Genomic DNA, 20,667 nt, shown 5'->3' on the forward strand with positions numbered 1-20,667 from the left:
CAGCAGGTTGGAGACAAGAGTCTAGAGTTTTATCTCCCAGGTCTACACCTTGGCCATGAATCACAGGCATGCCAAGGTCCCATCTGTGAAATGGGCCAACCATGGTGTACAGTGACCCTCAACTCTTATAAGGATGAGAGGTACAAGCAGAACCTGGAGGAAGCTCCCTGCTCCCTGTGGTTCCTGTAACTAAATCAAAAGGATCACCAAAAACCACAGGGGCAACCCAAGGCCTTTCGCACATGGGAATCCTTTCATATGGACAAGAGAGAAACGCTAATTCTGGGGCAGGCAGATGGACACATGATCTTTACCGACAAGTTCAGGCTTCTTATTGGAGAGAATCTGGTAGAAAATATGGTAGCCTCTCTCTGCTGCCTGCTGGGAGATGACACGAGACTTCTCTAAGAGATCTGAAAAGCAAGGACACTGTATGTGAGGACCATTCCACCTGGAGTTCAGGTCCATGGAAAGTGGCACTCCCGTCTCCATAGAGCCCGGTGAAATTGCCCGTGGGGGCCCCACTCTTCCCTCTCCCCAAGACACACAGCCTTGGGGGGGGCCTGTCTGCCAAAGAGGGGAGCCCAGAGCCCTTGACAGGTGGCCCTCAGAAAGGGCCTCTGATGCATTTTGTTTAATGCTTCTCTGTGGCTGTTTTGAATTTCTTATTTAAAAAAAAAAACAAAAACAAAAACAGTGATCTTTCAGTTTTGCTTTGTACTCAAAAGGAAAGGCTTCAAAAATGAAGAATCTCAAAAATGACACAGCTGGTCCTGCCTTGGAGGAGCCTGACTTACAGCTCTCGATGTCAGCTCCGGCCAGCTTGCCTGTAGTCCCAAAGTGGATTCTGATGAACTTGCCCTGAGCAGGAAGGACAGGGGAGAAGATGTGAGGGAGGTGGCTCATACTGTAGGACAATAGTCGGCTCAGATTGGGGACACATGTCAACAGCCCCTATGGATTCCCAGGGAGATGTAACCAGGCTCTTCCTGGAGCTGTGATGTCCCGTGACAATGGGCAGAGAAGGAATTGGACAGGTTGGAGCTAGATCCGGGGTTTGAGTCTTGGGTTATTTGTTGGGGAGAGGCACGCTCAGCAGGAGAGGCTGGGACCCTTTGGAATTCTACCTTAGAGGCCAGGCCTTGTGGAAATAGGGCCAGCCAACCAGGTGGCCTCGGGTTTCCTTATCAAGGGACATTCCATTCCTCTCCCTGACTTGTGTCAGGACCATGAATAAACATTCCCGGGAACAGGCTTCTCCTGGGTCTGTTCTCCATCACCTCTTTTTCTCACCTGCCCCCATCTCTGCCTGTTTTCTAGGGTCCCTCAGCTCAATGAGGGGCCCCTGGGAGGCTGGAGTGGCAGAGGAGAGACGGGCTGGGATTGCTCTGCCGTGAGCGGAACCTCAGGAAGTGACTCAGCTCACAGAACCCTAACCCTACAGCCACTAGCTCCAGAGTCTGACCAGGGACCCTCTCCTAGATCCCTCCATTCCTGGAGGAAGGCCCCCACCCCCAGCTTCCTGCTGCTATGAATCTCTGGCTTTCCTGCATGACTCCTGAGACCATCTATCACCCTGTAGCCAAGTCTGGTGCCATTGATCAAATGCAAGTGGGTTCTTCTTGCTGATTAGACCCAGAGCGGTACTCCCTAAAACCTCTGGGAAGGAGATGCCCCGACTTGCCTCATCCCTGTCACCTTAATTTTCCATTTTCTTACCTGGAATGGGCTCACCACTCCCACCCTACACCCCAGGGAAGCCCACGCTACTGCTCACACTTACGAAGCGAGAGGAGTTATTGTTCCTGGTGGTCTTGGCGTTCCCAAAGGCCTCCAGCACGGGGTTGGCCTGGATGATTTGATCCTCCAGGGACCCCTGGCCCAGAAAGAAACCCAAGGAGGGGTGATCAGCCAGCTGCTGTCTGGGGACCCAGGGCTGAGGGGCTGAGCTTGCAAAGGGCAATGGCTTATGTGCACAGAACCCAGGAGGGGAATGACCACAGGGAGGCTGGGAAATCAAGGCTGGGAACAGATATAGATCTTGCCCTGGGAGGAGGGCCACTCCTGAGGAAAACCTGTCCCTCTGTGGCCCTGTGACTTGGAAGGGGGCTGCCTGGGGACACTGACAACCTTGATTCTTAGCTATTGGTCCCATATTTTGCTGATGGTGAAGACACCACTGAGTGAACCCCCAAACCTTTCTTCTCTGTATTTCTGCCTCCAAGGCTCTGCTATTCTCTGTCAGATTTTTAAAGCAGTCATTGTCCCAGGTAATGCTCCTTGTGTTCCTGGGGGCAGCCAGGGCCTACTGAGGCAGCTTAATGAAGAAGCTGTGTTCCCCTTTCTCCTCTGCCCCTATCCTTCTGGGGCAGGAACCAAGGTCTGTGACTGCCTCCTCCTGGTATGACCCCAGCCAAGTCACTTCTCTCTAAGCTCCGTCTCATCAATAGTGAAACGGCAGAGAAGAACGAAATGGGCTCTGCTACATGGTGCCCTTGACCCCAAATTTACCCGGTAGGCCCTACCTTCTTATCTGGGGACTGTTTTCCAGTTCCTCCAATATTGGCAAAGTACTGGATGACCTTCTTCGTGTTCTCAGTCTTGCCAGCACCAGATTCTCCACTGCAGGTGAAAAACAACAGTGGTCACATGAAAGTAGGAGAGGGGTGTTGATTGTAGACAAGGGAAACCATAGAAAAGTGCATATTCTATTGCCATCTCACGCTCGAGCCTGGACATTCAAGCAGGTGGGGAGGCCTGGGGGACAGGATCCTCCCACAGGTTTAGCAGGCACAGCCTCGGTGGCCCTGTCAAGCCCACTCACTGCCTGCAGAGTTCATACAAAGTCCCCCAATTAATTCTGAGAAGGCTTAATTATATGTGTAAGGCACAGACCTAATTATATGTACATAGACTAAGAGACAGAAGAGACACTTACGTGATTAGCATAGACTGATTTTCACGATCTGTGGGGAAGAAAACAGCAAGGAGGAAGATGTAATTAGGAGACATTTAGAAACTAGGCATTTGACAGTAGCCTAACCAAGCAGCCCTCTTTGGGTTGCACCCAGCTTCGAGAGTGGCCTTGTCCACACTTGGAAGCCAAAAACCCAGGATCCTGTGGCATCTGAGTCCATATGCCCATCTCTACATCATATACTCTTGTGGAAAGGGTGAAGAATTTACCAGCCACTCCATTTCTACCAGGCTGCTTTCTTCAGTCAGAAAACTACCCAGTCACTATCAACATCAAGATAAATGGCCATAAAAATCACCTAAGGGGTCTGGGGCTATAGTTTAGTGGCAAAGCGCTTGCCTAGCATGTGTGAGGCATTGGGTCTGATCCTCAGCACCACATAAAAATAAACAAATAAAATAAAAGCATGCTGTCCATTTACAAGTACAATTTTTTTTTAATAACTTAAGGGAGACAATCTACCAGCAAAGAACAGCAAAGATCATACAGGTAATGGTTAAGAGTGTCAACCTAGCCGGGCGTGGTGACGCAAGCCTGTAATCCCAGCGGCTCAGGAGGCTAAGACAGGAGGATTGTGAGTTCAAAGTTAGCCTCAGCAACTAGTGAGGCACTAAGTAACTCAGTGAGACCCTGTCTCTAAATAAAATACAAAATAGGGCTGGGGATGTGGCTCAGTGGTTGAGTGCCCCTGAGTTCAGTCCTTGGTACCCCCCCCCCCCAAAAAAAAAAAAAGTGTTGACAGCATCCCATAGGTTTGTGAAGACAGGGCATAAGTTGGGGCTGCTGCTTGGTGAGTGTCCAGTGTACAGACAGGTACCTAGTACTAAAACCACAGGCAGCAGCTGCTGCTCCAGGTTGGCAAAGAACCTCAACTGGAATGGGAAGGTGGGGGGAGTTCAAGGTCAAGGTTGGGATCAGGTCCTAATGTACTTGGAGCCACAAGGGCCAAGAAAAACTTGTCTCCCACCCCCCTGGTACCAGAAGACCCCACCCCACTCACCCATGAGCATATCATGGTAGGCATTGTCAGAGATGGAGAAGAGGTGGGGTGGCATCTCTGTGCGCTTCTTGCCCTTGTACATGTTGGCCACACGGGCCCCATAGATGGGCAGCCACCTATAGGGGTTGACTGTCACACAGAACAAGCCCGAGTAGGTCTGGTGAAGAGAGAGAAGGAAGATGGTTAGCTGACCCTTCCTCCTGGTACCCTCTTCCCTCAGGTCCCCAGGGTCCCAGCCTATCTATCTCTGAGCAGACTGAGAGAACCACTGATTTCTCTGAGACAGATAAAGTGGAGAGCAAAAATCAATCTCTTCATCAAGCAAAACAAAACTTCTCCTTAATACTTATTTGCTTCATTTTCTTTTGGGTTAATTATATAAATAGGTAACACAGTTACTCTATGGACACATCCACAGCAAAAAGTCCCCCCAACCTGCTGGGTGCCCAACTTTCTCCTGCCACAGGTAAGTGCTGCTGTTAAATCTTTTTTATATATTTTCCATTATGGCTGTGGATATATATGCAAGCAAACTCAGAGACACATTCTCCCTGTTTTTCAAACAAAAATAATGCTCTATAATGCTATTTTATGTCTTGCTTTTCCCACTTAATTATCTAGGCGATTTCCCATGAGAGTTCCCTGAGAGATTTCTGGTGTTTTTAACAGACACAAGAGTCTGCACTTTGTAGACCCAGGTCCCTTCTGGTGGGCAACTGGGTTTAATTTATTCTTGAAAAGAAACCCCAACTTCTCTTTTGGCTCCAAGACTGCAATTTTGTAAGAAATAGTTCCACTTTTAAAAAAAGGACAAAAAAACCCAATGCAGTAAAAGAAATTATTGGAGGGAAGGGAGAATAAATGAGGACAGAAAATGGCCAAATCAATGGGTCTCCAATTTTCCCTTCCTTTGTTTGGTGGTCACAATAACCTCCAATGCCTCTACTCTATGCCTCTTTTCAATTCAACCTCATTTGCTTCTACTTGACCTTCTACTTGAGCCCAAGTGAAAATAATCTAAAAATAATCTATAAAATCTAAAAAATACTAAAAAATCTAGTTTCTCTTTAGCATAGCTGTGATATGTTGAGCTTTTAAAACGAAATATTAAATAGAACTGGAAGAAAAAGAAATGAGATAAAGAAAACCCATTGACGTGTCGAGAGCATGACACACGGTGTCTCATGTTGGAACTGTGGCCACTGAGTCACTCTTTACCTCCAGCTCTGTATCAGCTGGGAGTGGGGCAGGCAGCAGCCCAGAAGCCAGTTGTGTCCCTGTCCTGGTCAGGAGGGTTACCCGAGGGAAGTAGTTGGGGTTGAGCCCCCACCTGCCTTTAATTTAAGGGGTGCTTTAATTTAAGGGGTGTCTCCCTGCCTTAGTCCCTCAGGCCACATTCCACAGAGTCTACAGTTCCTTAACCCAATGACATGGTGTGTCTACCCACCAGGAGCAAGGGCTTGACTCTAGAATGGTCCAAAGTAAGCCTCAGCCCCAAGCTTGACCATCAAACCCACCAACATCCTTAGCCCAGGCTCCAGGATTAGCCAGGGATGGATGTAGTTCTTTCCCAGACCCAAGTTTCAGGGACACTCCATAACCTCCAGACCCAGAAAATATCTGTCACAGTTTCCCAGAGATCTTTCAGTACCACTTGGGGCTAGGTGCTTCTACAGGTCTGAATCCAGAAGCAAAATAGTATTAAAGTAGGACAAGACCGGTGAGCACAGCAGCCATCTTAGCTATAACCACAGACCTGGGGAGGGGAGATCCCCAGCAACCCTGACTTTGCAATTAGGCCCCACCTCACTCATTCCTACCACATCTAAAGAGGAAAACATCAAACTTCCTTAGACAACCCACTGTGGAATTTAGCTACTGACACTTTCAGGGAAAAAAAAATCCTTTTGTCTGAGGATTTTTTTAGACACACTCAGCAGACTGCTTGTAGCTTGCTCTTCTCATCACCTCAGATGAACAGAAACTGAACTTCTTCAAGGATGCAGTCTGTTGTTCTTCCTAAGTCCCCCGGGGAATGCACTTTTTTTTTTTTGTACCAGAGATTGAACCAGGCGCATAACCACTGAGTCACATATCTAGCCCTTTTTATTTATTTTGAGACAGCATTCCACTAAGTTGCTTAGGGTCTCACTAAGTTGCAGAGGCTGGCCTTGAACTTGTGATCCTCCCTCCTTAACCCTCAGAGTTGCTGGGATTATAGGCATGCACTTCATGCTTGACCCAGGGCTGCATTTAAGTCACATTTCCTCAATGTTTGTTGAAGAAATGGATGGATAGATGAATGAGTGGAAAGGTAGATGGATGGAGGGATGGGTGGATAGATCTATGAATAGATGTATAGATAGATGGATGGAAAGTTGGGTGACTGGATGGATGGATAGATGAGTGATTGGATGGATGGATGGATGAATAAATGGGTGGACAGATGGATAGAGGGAAAAGGACTTCTAATAAAATGTCCGAGGAGCTGAGGTTGTGGCTCAGTGGTACAGTGTTCACCTAGCATGCATGACACACTGGGTTCGATCCTCAGCACCACATTAAAAATAAAATTAAAAATGTCCACCCAAAACTAAAAAAAATAAATTTTTTAAAAAAAATGTCTGAAATCACTAGGGGGAAATGGTATTTTTATTGGAGCTTTTGAGGGATTGGAGGACATGAGGAAGAAGATTTCTGGCTGAAAGGTTTCAGCTATCTATGGGGATAGTGCCATCACTGAGTTTACTGAAAGCCTGAGGCAGAAGTTGTAACAACAACAAAACTATGATCCCTGTGCCCTCTTCTGAGTCATAATGTACATTGGGAGCTTGGAAGAGTATAGTAGCTGCCCCACCCCATCAAAAGAGGCGCGGAAGACACGTTCCCTCCTCCCCACCCTCATCCCCAAACTCTGCTACTCACATAGATCCTCATGTGGGTGTAGCGTTGGCGAAGATTGTCCAGGACACTGGCCTCATTCAAGAAGGTCATGTCTGCCATGTCACTGGCCTGGTAGAATTTGGGTGGGTTCATCTGCTGGATGTCATCCTTCTTCATAGTGAGTGTCTGGAGGGTCAAGACACAGCAGCATGTGCATTAGGAAATAGTGCTTTCATAGATAAGACAGCATCACAGGGTCCCACACACCCTCTGGTGTCCTGGAAGGAGCTGGGGTGAGGTATCCAGGGGGTCCAGCTCCTGATCCAGACACATCCCACTGTGTGATTTGGGATGGGGAAGGACTTCAGAGACCATAGCAGCCTTAACTGTGTCCCCTTTGAAGTAGGGAAGACAATAGCTGGTTGTTGGGAGAATGATACAGACCTAAGTGGGGTCATGAAAAAAGACCTTGTGAGCTATCACATTCCCTCCCTATGGTGCGGAGTGCCTCTGGGCCATGCGTTCTCTGCCAGCTAAATTCATATTGGGAGTTGATCAGAGCTTGCTCTTTACTCCCAGAGACACTTTGTAGAGATGTCTTTTGGAACTCTCCCTGAAGACCAAGTTTAAAGAACTTTCCATTGAGAGAGAGAGAAGTCGGGGGAGGAGGCTTTCCCTGCTCCCACCAAATCACCTTGAAGGATCAAGTTGAAAACAAGCAAGCAGAGAAGACAAAAAATGAAAACAGCAAAGAATGCTGTTGAATGGTATGTTAACTCCTGGGTGAGGCACCCTGATTTTTTTCATCTGTAAATGAAAACTAGCACCAGCTTTTCAGTTTCAGAATCTGAGACCAAAGAGGAAGACACGTGATCCAAAAAGCAAATATCTTTTGGTAGCTGGCAGCCTTAGATGTGAGGCCTGAATACATACTGGGATTTCTGGGACTTTTAATAATTTATGAGTACAATAGGCAGATAATTTGAAGTCTTGACGGTTCTGGAAAATCTGCCCAGTAATGGACACCACCCCTCTGGAAAATCAAGCTGGGTTTTAATCAGAATTCTTGTCCAGTAGTTTCCAGATCTAAGGACCTCGCCCACATGCTTTGAGCTCCAACAGAGGAGAAGGACTTTGGCTTCATCTTAGGGGCCAGGTAGTGAGACAGGCTCTGTTCTTTCTACCCCACACCTGGCTGACTGGCTTGTCCACTGCAGATGCTCAAATAAATTGATTGTTTTCCTTAAATTTGCATCCAAACTGCCCCAGAGGCCCTGCTCCTATTTTCCATTATTTCTTGCAACATTACAATGCTCTTCCCTTCTGAAAAATGTTTCCCATGAGAGTCAATCTTGACTTTCGCCTTCAAACCCGCTTTATGCCAACCATGGCCTCTTCTCTCTGGTGCCAGGCCTCTCAAATGCAGGCACAGAGAGAAGGGCGGCATGTCCTGGTCATCAAAGATCTCTGACTTCTTTTATTTAAGAAATTAATCAAGGACTGATCTCACATTTGCTCTTGGGAGTCCACCATGGAGAACTGACATAGTGATATGGAGGGGTCATGGGGATTTGAACCAAATACTGGGGGTTTGACTCTAAGCTCATCACTTGTTGTCTTTGTTACTAAGTTACTTAAAGACACTTTGATCCTCTTTTCCCTCCCCTGTAAAATAGCGTCAATAAATCCTACCACATATAGTTGTCAAAAGGATTTCAAAAACTGTCAAGTGTCTTCCCAGGAATATGCCAAGCGGGAGGTAGTGAGTTAGGGGTTTAATAAACCAAATTTTCTATCTACTTTCTCAAGTCATACCTCATCATCAGACATAGTATGGACTAGCAGAGAAAGTGGTGTGTTGGTAAACCAACCGAGGAGGGTATATATGTAGAAATCCATGATTTTGTAGCATTTGCCAATTTCAGTGGTGAAAATATTTCCACCATGGTTGATATCAGATACCAAAGTTTTAACAACTGGCCATGAAGCTCTTGAATGTTTCCTGTTGGTCCTTTGTGAGCCAGCTTGGGTCTAGCACACCAGCAGCAGCAGCAAAGGGCTCAGGAGCCACCACCTGTCACTCATGCTGCTGAAGAGCTCATTGAGCCATGGTGGTCTGAGCCTTGCCCTGCATTTCTTATGTCAACATGGGACATGGAACACACAGTTAGACTGTATGTTGGTGGGATGTTCACTTTTACTCTTAGAAAATAAATTCCATGTATGAGGTGCTTGGAACTTCAAAGATAAATGACTATCATCACAGTCCCTTACATTCATGTATCCAAGTACTTTCCTATATCCTATCTCATTGGAATCCCCAGTCTGATGGAGCCAAAGCTTAGTGACAGAAAGTGTCTTACCCAGGGCCACATATCTTGAGTATAGTTGAGTCTGGACTCAAAGCCAGGATGGGGGACTCAGGGACATCTACTCTTTTTGCCTGCTGAATAAAAGTGTATGCAGCAGAGGCCTGGGTCCCTGCCATCCCTAATGCTCGGTTTCTTCCCAGAGATTATTCTCCACTCACCTGGTTGGTGATCGTCTTCACGGTGACTTGGTCACCTTGTTCAGACTGGATCTCCCCAGCAATAAAGCCCTCCTTTTCGTCTTTGACCCAGCAGGACCTCTTGATGTCGTATGGCTTGTTCATGGCTTCTATCCTCTCCTTGTCGGGAGGTGCCAGGAAGGGCATTGGGTCCACATCGTCCCCACATTCCCCTTTGTACCCACCAGGCATGGCAGCTCAGCTGAAGGAGAATCAGGAAGGAATTGATGGCCGGAAGCAGGACTTCTCCGGGAGCTGTGGAGGGAAACAGGGACAGGCTGCAGAGGCTGATTGATCAGCTTGAAGGAATATCCTAACAAAGGTAGGGCTGGCTTCTCTTACATCACTTTGGGTGTCTTGGTGACATTAAGTCTCCATAATCAAGAATAAAACATAAGCTAAATTCCTCACAGTCACATCCTTATCACTAACACAAAATGCTTCTGCATCTTTTATCGAATGTTCTTCACATAAGGCTGTGAGGTAGGGATACGGAGAAGACTGGGCTGGGAGAGGTTAAATCAAAGCTGTTGCTGTTTGTTTGTTTGTTGTACTGGGGATTGGATCCAGGGGAAACTCTACCACTGAGCTACATTTTTATTTTTTAGCTTGATACAGGGTCTCCCTAAGATGCCCAGGCTGGCCTGGAACTTGCTGTCCTCCTGCCTCAGCTTCCTGAGCAGCTGGAATTACAGGTGTGCACCAGCATACCCAGCTTAAATCAAAGGTTTTTAATCAAGGTTCAATGAATGCAATGAGAAACAATGATCACTAGGTGTTCACTTTCCTTCAGATACGAACAGAGGCCACAAACCACATGGCCTATGCCTTGCTCCTCACAGAAATTACAGCTGTTTCCCTTTCATTTTAGAAAAGTCACAGACATGTCAAAATATTACCCTCCCTTCAACTTTGAAACTATGAGACCCTCAGATATTGTTATTTAAATCTATTTATAAAGGACACTCATTTTTAATGTCTCAGTAGCAGCATTCCAATACTATTGATTTCCTTTGCAGACCTGTGGGTTTTATTTTATGCATTTAAAATACTTATGAAGAGTCTCTGTCTTATGATGGTTCAACTTAGAATTTTTCAACTTTGGGATGACGCAAACCGGAACACATAGGCATTGTGCTAGATGATTTTGCTCAACTGTGGGCTAAAGTAAGGTTTCTGAGTATGTTTAAGGTTACGCTGTGATGTTGGGTGGGTTAGGTGTATTAAATGTATTTTCAACTTATGATATTTTCAATGTGTGATGGGTTTGGTAGGGTGGAACCCCATCATAAATTGAGGAGCCTCTCTAGTCTGAGGGTCTGTTGGCTTTACCAGATGTCAAGGATCTCTCTGGTACAAAATGGCGGCCTGGATCAATGATTATCTCTCCTAAAATAAGGTCAGCCTGGGCTTATGCCTAGGTCCCTTGGCTTCTAAGCCCAGTTTGATTAGGAAGGAGGGGCTCTAGGGACAGAGAAGCCAGGAGCCTCCCCAATTTACCTTGGGAGTGAAGAACCATCTCAAAGTCAGTGAGGTTCTGAGACCTTTTTCCACAATGCTGTTCTCAAGGCCAGGAGTATAGCCTCCATCTTTAAATAACCCAGTGGAAGATTGAGGGCTTCTGGCTGAATGTTGGACCTCTGCTCTACAGTGCCTCCTCCTCTCTTATGGAGTTTTTTGGTGTCTCCAAAAGAGGCTGAGTTGGGACAGGCAAGTGTGGAGGTCAAGCCAGACTCCTCATCTCCCTGAATCCCACACCTCCAAGGCTGGGCAGATCAGCTGCATGAGAAGAGGAAGGAGGGGGTGGAGGGCTTGTGCCTTCACAGGCTAGGGAGCCCTTTGGCCACCTGAGGATGAGTGTGGTCTCGTTGGACAAAATGTTTCAACTTCGGGTAATAAAACCCATAGAAATACCAAGGAAACAAAGGATATTAGGATAAAATTACCAAAGTATTAAAAATTCACAATATAGTAATATAAATGCTTCTGTAAAAATGCATCAAATAACATGATCTACAAACGCTGTTGTTTTGAAGCAATGGTGAGAATTAATGATATTTCAAGATACCTGCAACAATTGCAATCTGATACAAAAATAGTGACTTCCACTGCAGAGAAAGTCACAAGTACTGCTGTGGGACTGTGATTTACTGCCTGTGCTATGGAGGGTGGCAGATAGGATATGTTTCAGTTAAAGGTAGAGAAATCATGATGGAGTCACTTTCTCATTGAAGACCCCCAAACTCCAGGCTAAGAACTCCTGCCAGCCTCTCTGGGTCTGTCTTCAGGAGCAAAGCCCTGGCTTTTGCTGATGGCATCAAAGAGTCTTGGCCCACCATCCAGACCTCAAAGTCACTTTGAGCAGCTCAGTCCCCTTGTTGGGCTTTCCCCCTCCCCATTCCCCTTCTGGAAGCTGCAATTGCTCAACATAAACTTCCCTTTGTCATTTGTCTTCCCTGATAGGACAGCTCAATTACATCATCTTTCTGTTGTCTAGTTTCTCTGTTCTAGTAAACATAGATGAAACCAAAATCCACATGGAAAGGAAATACACATATCAGCAAAGTCAGGTTAAGTTCACTCAACTTGTCATTAAGACCAAATATCTACAGCCGGACGAGGTGGCATACGCCTGTGATCTCAGCTACTCAGGATGCTGAGGCAGGAGGATCACAGATTGGAGGCCAGCCTCATCATCTTAGGGAGACCCTGTCTCAAAATAAAAAAGGGTTGTGGATGGAGCTCACTGATAGAGTGTCCCTGGGTTCAGTCCCCAGTACAAAAAAAAAAAAAGACAAAACATCTGCCCACATCTGGGTTTCTTTTTGGTTGTTCTAAGGGGAAGAATGGGGATAAGAGATTCTCCTTTTTTATACCAGTTAGGAGGTGTATATAATATATACATATAATAATATATATAATTTTGATACATGGTCTCACTGTGTTGCCCAGAATGGCCTCGAATTTGCAATATCCTGCCTCAGTCTCCCAAATAGCTGGGCTTCAAGTGTGCACCACTGTGCCTCACTTTGCTCATATTTATTTTCTTTTTAATTGTAGTTCTTTGATGAACCACAAGCTAAAATGCCATTGCTGTTGTCCCCTGGGACACAGATCCCTCCAGCCAGTCACTTCCCCGAGGGACATGCAGGTCTCTGACATCATGTTCGGTTCCTTTCGGTGGCCACTGACCTCCTGCTCTGTCCTCCCGGGACCCCTGCATCCAAACCACTCCTGTCACCCCAGCAAAATAGTTTCTAGCAGGTGTCTCTAATAACCAAGACCCATGTTTAAAATTCATGAAACACAAAACAGAAAAAAAATTTAGCTCATGAGATGAAAGTGACTTCAGAGGGAAAGATGTCTTATAGAGTAAGTAGCCCATATCCAGTGGACGTGGAGGGCAGCTCACTTGGAGGACTGAGTGAGAGTCCCCTCTGCAGCCCTTGGGGCAGGCTGGTGTTCCCAAAATGCTCATCCTCACTGCCCCTTGCTCTCCTGTCATCACTATGTCCCCTTTCCTTGGGAACTTCCTGTCCATTCTCTATCGCACCCCATCCTGGTTTCCGTCTCCGCCAGCAGCCCCACGGTACTTACCTGAGACCACACCAGAAGAGACTGGGTGTCCTGCCGAGCCTGGCCATCTCCTTTTAAACCTGCCCAAAAGATCTGAGCCAGCAAAATCTTGAGAAAGAAAAGAACCCCTCAGGGCCCCAGTGGCCCAGCTGGCTTCCTCTTCCAGGGCCTGACGGATGCTCCTGGGTCCCTGTGGGGGGATCGGTGAATGTCCTGAATCCAGGACATTTACTTTCCTCCCATTGCCCTTGTGGGGAAACTGATGACCTCAGCCAGGGGTGCAGGCTGAGGGCAGAAATAGAACAGCTGGGTAATGAGTTTTCCTCTCAAAGATAAAGTTATAACTGCACCAAAGGAGGGGCTGACTCTCAAGGGGCAAAACCTGGGTTGACTCAGCTGCAGCCTTTGGCATGGCTGAGCCCAGGGAACCAACCGGCTGATGACTTGGTCCCTTCCACATGCTCGGGGCCGAAGGCCCATGTCAGCTCAGACTTCACTTCTCCGATCATGCCATGGGCCTCCTTCAGCCCTAGTGGCCAGTAGAGGCCATGTGGCATCATGGTTCAATGCCAGCCCCGAACCCCAAAGCCCCGCCTCTAAGTCCTCTATGGATTTCTCTGTGGCAAGTCCCTGCTCCCTCCCAGGTTGCCTTTCCCATCTGTAAAATGGGTGGCTGGACCTACAGACTCTAGGGGTCCTCTGTGCTCTCTCAAGTTCAAAGATGGCTTCTGGGACTGGAGGGAAGAACTGCTTGGGGGTCATTCCTCCTGGCATCCACTATTAGCCATATCTATCCCTCAATTCAATTTTTTTTAAATTAAGGTGAAATTTACATAATATAAAATTCACTACTTTAAGCAAACAATTAAGTGGTATTTAGTACATTTACGCTTTTGTAAAATTGCCACCTCGAATTTCACAACATTTTCATGAGCCCAAAAGGAAACCTAGTACCCTGGCCATCCCCAATCTGCTTTCTATCTCTGGATTTGCCTGTTCTGGCCATTGGATACATGGGATCTACACTATGTGGACTTTTGTCCCTGGCTTCTTTGACTTAGCATGTTTTCCAAGTTCATCCACGTTGAAGCACAATTCGAGACCTCTTCCCTTTGTATGGCTGAGTAATAATCCACTTACGGCCAAGTGCAGTGGCGCACTCCTGTAATCCCAGTGGCTCAGGAGGCAGAGGCAGGAGGATCCAAAGTTCAAGGCGAGGTTAGGCAATTTAGGGAGATCCTAAGCAACTTAGTGAGACCCCATCTCAGAATAAAAAGCAAAAAGGACTAGGGATGTAGCTCAGTGGTAAAGCACCCCTAGGTTCAATTTCAAGTACCAAAATAATAATAATAAAAGTAAATAACAATCCGATGGTGGATATTCTGCTGTTTCAGTTGATGGATGTTTGGGTAGTTTCCACCTTTGGGCTTCTGTGAATAGTGCTGCCATGAGCATACATGAACCTGTATTATTGAAGCACTCATTTTCCATTCTTTTGGATATTTATCTGGAATGGGATCAGTGGATCGTATGATAATTCTAGCCAGCTTCTTGAGGAAGCGCCAAGTTGTTTTCCTCGGCAGTTGAATCATTTTACACTCCCGCCAGCAATTCACAAGGGTTTCAATTTCTCCACATCCTCACCAACACATCTATTTTTCTTTCTTTCTTTCTTTTTATTCTACCATCCTAGGGAGTATAGAGAGGTACCTCATTTTGATTTTAATTTCCCTAATGACTGATGCTGTTGAACATCCTGTCATACATCTTCTTTCACCCATTTTTAAATTGGATTGTTTGTCCTTCTGTTATTGAATTATAAGTCTTTAATATTTTGGGTACTAGACTTTTATCAAATATATGACTTGTAAATATTTTTCTCCCATTCCGTAGGCATTTCCAGTTTCTTGATATCTTTTGAGGCAAAGTAAGTTTCAATGGAGTCCAATTTATCTATTTTTGTCTCTTGTCACTTGTACTTTTGGTGTCATATTTTAGAAAACAGTGTCAAATTCAAGGTCTTGAAGATTTGCTCCTGTGTTTTGTTATTAGTGTTGTATGTTTTTTGCTTTTACATTCAGGTTGTTGATCTTATAATTCACTTTTTTTTTTCAGTTGTAGATGGACATGATACCCTTATTCATTTATTTATTTTTCTGTGGTGCTGAGGATTGAACCCAGTGCCTCACATGTGCTAGGCAAATGCTCTTACATTGAGCTACAATCCCAGCCCCCACAATTCACTTCTTTTTTCAAGAATTTAACCTTTATTTATTTGTTGATGTGTATTTTTTTTTTTAATGTGGTGCTGAGGATCCAACCCAGGGCCTCAACCATCCCAGGCAAGCGCTCTACCACTGAGCCACGACCCCAGTCCCCACAATTCACTCTTAAAGGAGAAAGGAACCCACCTGGAGCAGGAGCCAGTGAGCAGAAACAGGATCCTGCCCCACCAAGATCCTAGGAAGGGATGTGCCGGGTCAGGAGCATGAGGTTTTCTTCTTGCCCCAGTCCTAGTCTCATGGGAAAAAGCACACTCTGGTGGGGTCACCAAATTAATAAAGAGAATTTACTGAGCAAGGGCAGGTTAAGGGGATCCAACAGGGGATGGTGAGGCAGTCCCTGGAAAAGTGACAGGAAAAGCCACTGCACCCTGGATCTGGCTGCAGTGAAATCTGTGACGCTCAGGGGCACAGAGCAGCCACAGCCCCAAAAGGCCAGCAGCCCAGGGCGAGCTTGCCTCTCCCTCCTGCTCACCCATGTCCTCCCAGCATCTCCCCTGGCCAAACCCAGCCAGAAGCCAGAGAGTGGGGTCCTGGAGGTGCCAGTAGATGTCAGCCTCCTGGGACACAGAACCAGGGGGGCCAAGGGTGGCAAATGAATCTGAAACAGGAGCATCCAATGGGTGGTCAATGTGGCAAAACCTGCTCCTTAGTCTCTTGTGGGGTTGAGCTTCTCACAGGGGTGGGGTGGGGGTGTTTATGGTCAGCATTCTAGAAAGTTCCATCTTGGAAAATGTGTTGGTCTGTGGAAGGCTCCCAAGGTAGCCGTCAGATGATGACCACCTCCCAATAAGTAGGCAAACATACACTTTCCTCCTTCAAAAACACAGTCAGAGCCAGGCATAGTGGCCCATGCCTGTAATCCCATTGACTCAGGAGGCTGAGGCAGGAGGATTGTAAATTCAAGGCCAGCCTGGGCAACCTAGTGAGACCTTATCTCAAAGTAAAAAAATAGATAGCGCTGGGAATGTAGTGCAGTGGTAGAGAGCTTGACTAACATGCTGAAGCCCTGTATTTTGTCCCAGCATTGCAAAAACAAAAAATTAAAACACAGCATGCACTGGGTGGAACCTGCAGCTCATGGTATCTGGGGAGAGTTTAGTGTTCTTCTATAGAAAGCAAGAGCTTAGGTCCCTGGAGGAAAAAAGTCCTTGGAGTCACGGTTATTGTTGGTACAACAGTAAAAACAAAGGGTTCCTGGGTCCATTAACTCATTTGGATTCTTCTGACAACCTGGGAAGGTGAATGGGGCAGGTGAGTAAGGGCTCCCTTTTAGCAGATGAGAAAACAGAGGCTCAGAGGGGTGCAGCAACTTGCCCAAAGACACACAGTGAGTCATCACTGAGACACAGCTTCATTTTTCTTTTTAGTGCTTATCACCATCTGACAATGCGTGATAAATCCATTAGATCATTTCTCGACTCTTTTTCTCATTAGAATGTAAGTGTACAAGGGCAGGGGTTTTTCCTCCCACACTCACTAAACACAAAGCACTTCTGTGACCAGCTGTATGGGGACATATTTCCCTCATTAGTCTATTTTCTCCATTCTCTGCAGACACTAACTTGGGGTCCTACAATCCACCTCTTTTCTGACACTACCTGGAGTTAGCACAGACCCCATTGGCTAAGGGATCAGTCCATAAGACTACCCCCCACTTCAGATGCCAATCATAAGTAGAGGTTCCCAGGATACCCACAGCCTCTGTCCCATTGGGTAACAAATCAGAGGTTCCATGACCCTCTCTTTGAGTTGAATTATTTTCTCGAGGAGCTCACAGAACCCAGGAAAGCAGTTTACTTATTATTGCTTGTTTGAATTGAATTCCACCACTGAAATACATCCCTGTTCCCCCTTTTTTAAATTTTATTTTTAATTTGGTGTAAGGACTCCCTAAATGGCCGAGGCTGGCCTCCAACCTTCAATCCTCCTGCCTCAGGCTCCCATGTATCAGGATTACAGGCATGTACCACTGTACTCAGTTTACAAAGGATATTTTAAAAGTTCATAAATAAACAACCAGGCAAAAATATACATGGGGTGACATACAGAAGGGTCCAGGAACAAGAGCTTTGGTCTTTGTGGAGCTGGGGCCCATCACCCTTCCTGCATGTGAATGTGTTCCTGTTCACCAACCAGGGAGATTTCTACATCCAGTAGTTCAGGAATTTTCAGAGGCTTCATCATGTAGATATGATCAATTATTAGCTCGATGTCTGGATCCCAGGGGGTGAACATGGGGCTGGAAGTTCCAAGTTTCTGACCACGGTGTGGTCTTCCTCGAAGCAGCCCCCATCCAAAGCCCACCAAGGGTTGCCAGGAAATTGCAAGGGCTTTAGGAGCTCTGTGCTAAGAATCAGGGGCAGAGATCAAATATATATATATATATATATATTTTTTTTTTATTATTATTATTATTATTATTATTTTTTTATGTCACATCTGATCTCCTTACTGGTAGGCAGGAGAATGTGGTGATCAAGAACTTGGAAGATGGAGACAGATTCCCCAGGTTTGAGCCCCAGCTCTGCTCCTTGCTAGCTCTGTGACTGCTCTGCCTCAGTTTTCTTGTCTGCAAGATGGGGTTACAACAGTGCTTATCAAATAGGATTCTTAGAAGAATTAAAAGAGTCCATACATGTGACGTGCCTAGTACCCGGTCAACAATAGTGAATATTTACAAAAAGAGTGAAAGCCAGATCCATGTGATGGAAACAATGGCTTCAAGCACTGTTCCATTTGGGAGGTGGACAAGATAGGAATTGTTCTTGGTGCCCATATCTAGAAACCCTTGGACCTGGCATATGCAGACGGTTGGGCCCTGCCCCTACAGCCAGACCAGAAAGTAGGCCTGTTAGCAGCCCCTGGGTGTCCATCTCTCCCCTCCCTTTCCCTTCTTCCTGTCTTTCTTCAGTTCCTTGTTGAGCTCTGTGCCAGTTATTTGCTAGACATTAACTGGATGCTTTCCTCTGCCTTCCAAAATTTGTAGCAATTCCCTCTTGGCCTCTGGTGGGGAAATGCTGAGCTAAGACAGCCTGGGGAGGGATGAGGAGACACGGAGATAAAGGTGGCCAGGTGAGGATCAATCCTGGGTCCCCGCTCTACCCCACCCCCGCTCCATGCTGAACCACGCCCTAAGCCTTGGCTAGAACTCAGTTCTCAGGCAAGGCGTTTCAAAGTAAGTCAGACCCCTGTCCAGGTCCACAGCCAGGAAGCCAAAGCTGGAGATTTCCTCCTGTGTGCTAGCCCCAGGGCTCCTGGAATAGCCCCCTTTCTATGAATCTGAATGGCAGTAGTGGATGTTCCACAGGGCAGGCCTTTCCAGCCTAGGGAGCCCCTGCCTTGGGACGCTCCACAGCCACCCTCTCCACATACTTCCTGAGCATCCAAAAGGACCAAGCTCCAAGCAGGATCCTACAGCCTAAGAGGCTGACCTGTTCATCCAGGGTGGTGGAGGGTGGGATGGGAGCCTGGTCTTCTCTCCTCTCTTAACATCAGAAGTGAGGCCTTGTCCAATGGGCTGCTAAATTGGCTTCAAGAACCTTCTTAGAACCCAGAAGTCTCCCAGGTGGAAAGAGTTGTATGACTTTGAGTTTCAGTTCTGAATTTGGGCAAACGCCTCAACCTCCACGAACCTCCATCTCTTCCTTATAAAATGGGAATAATGATATAATAACCATAGCTGACCTCACAGACCTGATGAAGGAAGGGATCAAGTGGGATGACCGACTTGAAAATGCTGTTTACAAATTTCAGCTCCTGGGGCTGGGGTTTTGGCTCAGCGGTAGAGCGTTTGCCTAGCATGTGTGAGGTACTGGGTTCGATTCTCAGCACCACATAAAAATAAATAAATAAAGGGCCACCAACAACTAATATTTAACAACAACAAAAAAAAAATTCAGCTTGTCATCGGGGACTAACCATGTTGGGCATCTTTTCTCTGCTTACTTTCCACTGATGTATCTTTTTTGGCGAAGTATCTGTTTAGATCTTTGTCCATTTTTTTTAATCAGATTGTTTTCTTGTTATTGAGTTTTGAGAGTTCTTTATACAGTATCTTCTAGAAAAAAAAAAAAGACCGTTATCAGAACGTAATGTGTCAACATTTTCTCCTGGTCTATTGCCTGTCTGGAGAATGCTTTTTGGGGGGACAGGGAGTACCAGGGATTGAACTCAAGGGCATTCGACCACTGAGCCACATCCCTAGGGACAGTATAGCAGGGAAGGAGAGTAAGCATGCTGGGGGATGCACTGCGACCTTAAACAGGCCTCTCTGAGGTGACATTTGGGTGGGGCCTGGGTGGAATGATGGAAGGACTGCGAAAGGATAACCTGGGCAGAATCAACAACCTGTGCAAGGGTCCTGGGACTGTGGGTCTGAGTGTGCTCAAGGTGCTGGGGAAACAGCATAGAGGTGGGGGTAATAGGGCAAGTGGAGCGTGGGCCAATGCTGGAGTTAATGGGAGTTTTGTTAAAGGGCTTTAAGCAGAGCATTGTGGTCCAACTCCTGTCTTAGGCTGAGACATAGTCAGGTGACAGTGTCTTGATACAGAAGACCCTTTTAGACTGGACCACAGAAGGTCCAGATCTTGGACCCAGACCTTTAAGCTTCCCCCACATCCTCAGCACACAGTTCTAGTGGGTCCTGACCCCAGGTTGCAAGCTGGAGTCTACCACCCCCTGCCACTTAAAATGGGCTTCCAGACCTCAATTATTATTGAGGGAGAGCAAGGCTCAGGATTTCCTCAGCAGCTGATTAGGAGCTTATCACATTCTGCTAGTGTAACACAGGCCCCAGGAATCTGTATTTTCACACGTTCTGAGTGATCCCTAAGTGGTCACCCTGTCAGGAGGCAGTCTTTGGAAAATGCTCTGCGGGTCGTATGGCTGTGCATGACTAGTGACTTTGTCTCTACGTTTAGCAAGCCATTTGGCAGGCCATTGGACAAGGCCTCATTTCTGATGTCAAGAGAGGAGAGAAGACCAGGCTCCTATCCCACCCTCCACCACCCTGGATGGACAGGTCAGTCTTTGAAGCTGTAGGACCCTGCTTGGAGCTTGGCCCTGTTGGATGCTCAGGAAGAGTGTGGAGTGGGTGACAATGGAGTGTACGGGGGGGGGGGGGGCTTCCTAGGCTGGAAAGGCCTGCCCTGTGGAACATCCACTGCTTCCATTCAGAGTCATAGAAAGGGAGCCTTTCCAGGCTATGTCACAGGGACATGGTCTTTTGGGGAAAGTTCTAGGGCTATACCTGGAATATAGTCCATATTCAATGTATCGTGCCTATTGTTACATTATTTTAATAATAATCTCCCTTGCCTGCTAGTCTGCTCCCCTGGAACACTGTCTGTCTGAACGTTGTTTCTAGAAGTTGGTTTACTGGATTCAAGTGGCAGCTCAA

The 20,667-nt window shown here is 46.6% G+C and overlaps 1 protein-coding gene across 1 annotated transcript in view; it reads right to left on the reverse strand.

The window, feature by feature from the left end:
* LOC107155950 (myosin-16) overlaps positions 1–9,600 on the reverse strand; it is a 63,214-nt gene extending 53,614 nt beyond the window's left edge. Inside the window, exons 1-8 of the mRNA XM_015501979.2 lie at positions 9,391–9,600; positions 6,903–7,046; positions 3,978–4,134; positions 2,939–2,966; positions 2,526–2,622; positions 1,784–1,876; positions 798–861; positions 315–413 (exon numbers count right to left, since the gene is read on the reverse strand). Coding sequence (XP_015357465.1) covers positions 315–413; positions 798–861; positions 1,784–1,876; positions 2,526–2,622; positions 2,939–2,966; positions 3,978–4,134; positions 6,903–7,046; positions 9,391–9,600 — 892 coding nt within the window. The remainder of the gene's footprint in view (positions 1–314; positions 414–797; positions 862–1,783; positions 1,877–2,525; positions 2,623–2,938; positions 2,967–3,977; positions 4,135–6,902; positions 7,047–9,390) is intronic.
* Between the last annotated feature and the right edge of the window lie 11,067 nt (positions 9,601–20,667).

Source organism: Marmota marmota, unplaced genomic scaffold, assembly GCF_001458135.2.
Source record: "Marmota marmota marmota unplaced genomic scaffold, marMar, whole genome shotgun sequence".
Lineage (NCBI taxonomy): Eukaryota > Metazoa > Chordata > Mammalia > Rodentia > Sciuridae > Marmota > Marmota marmota.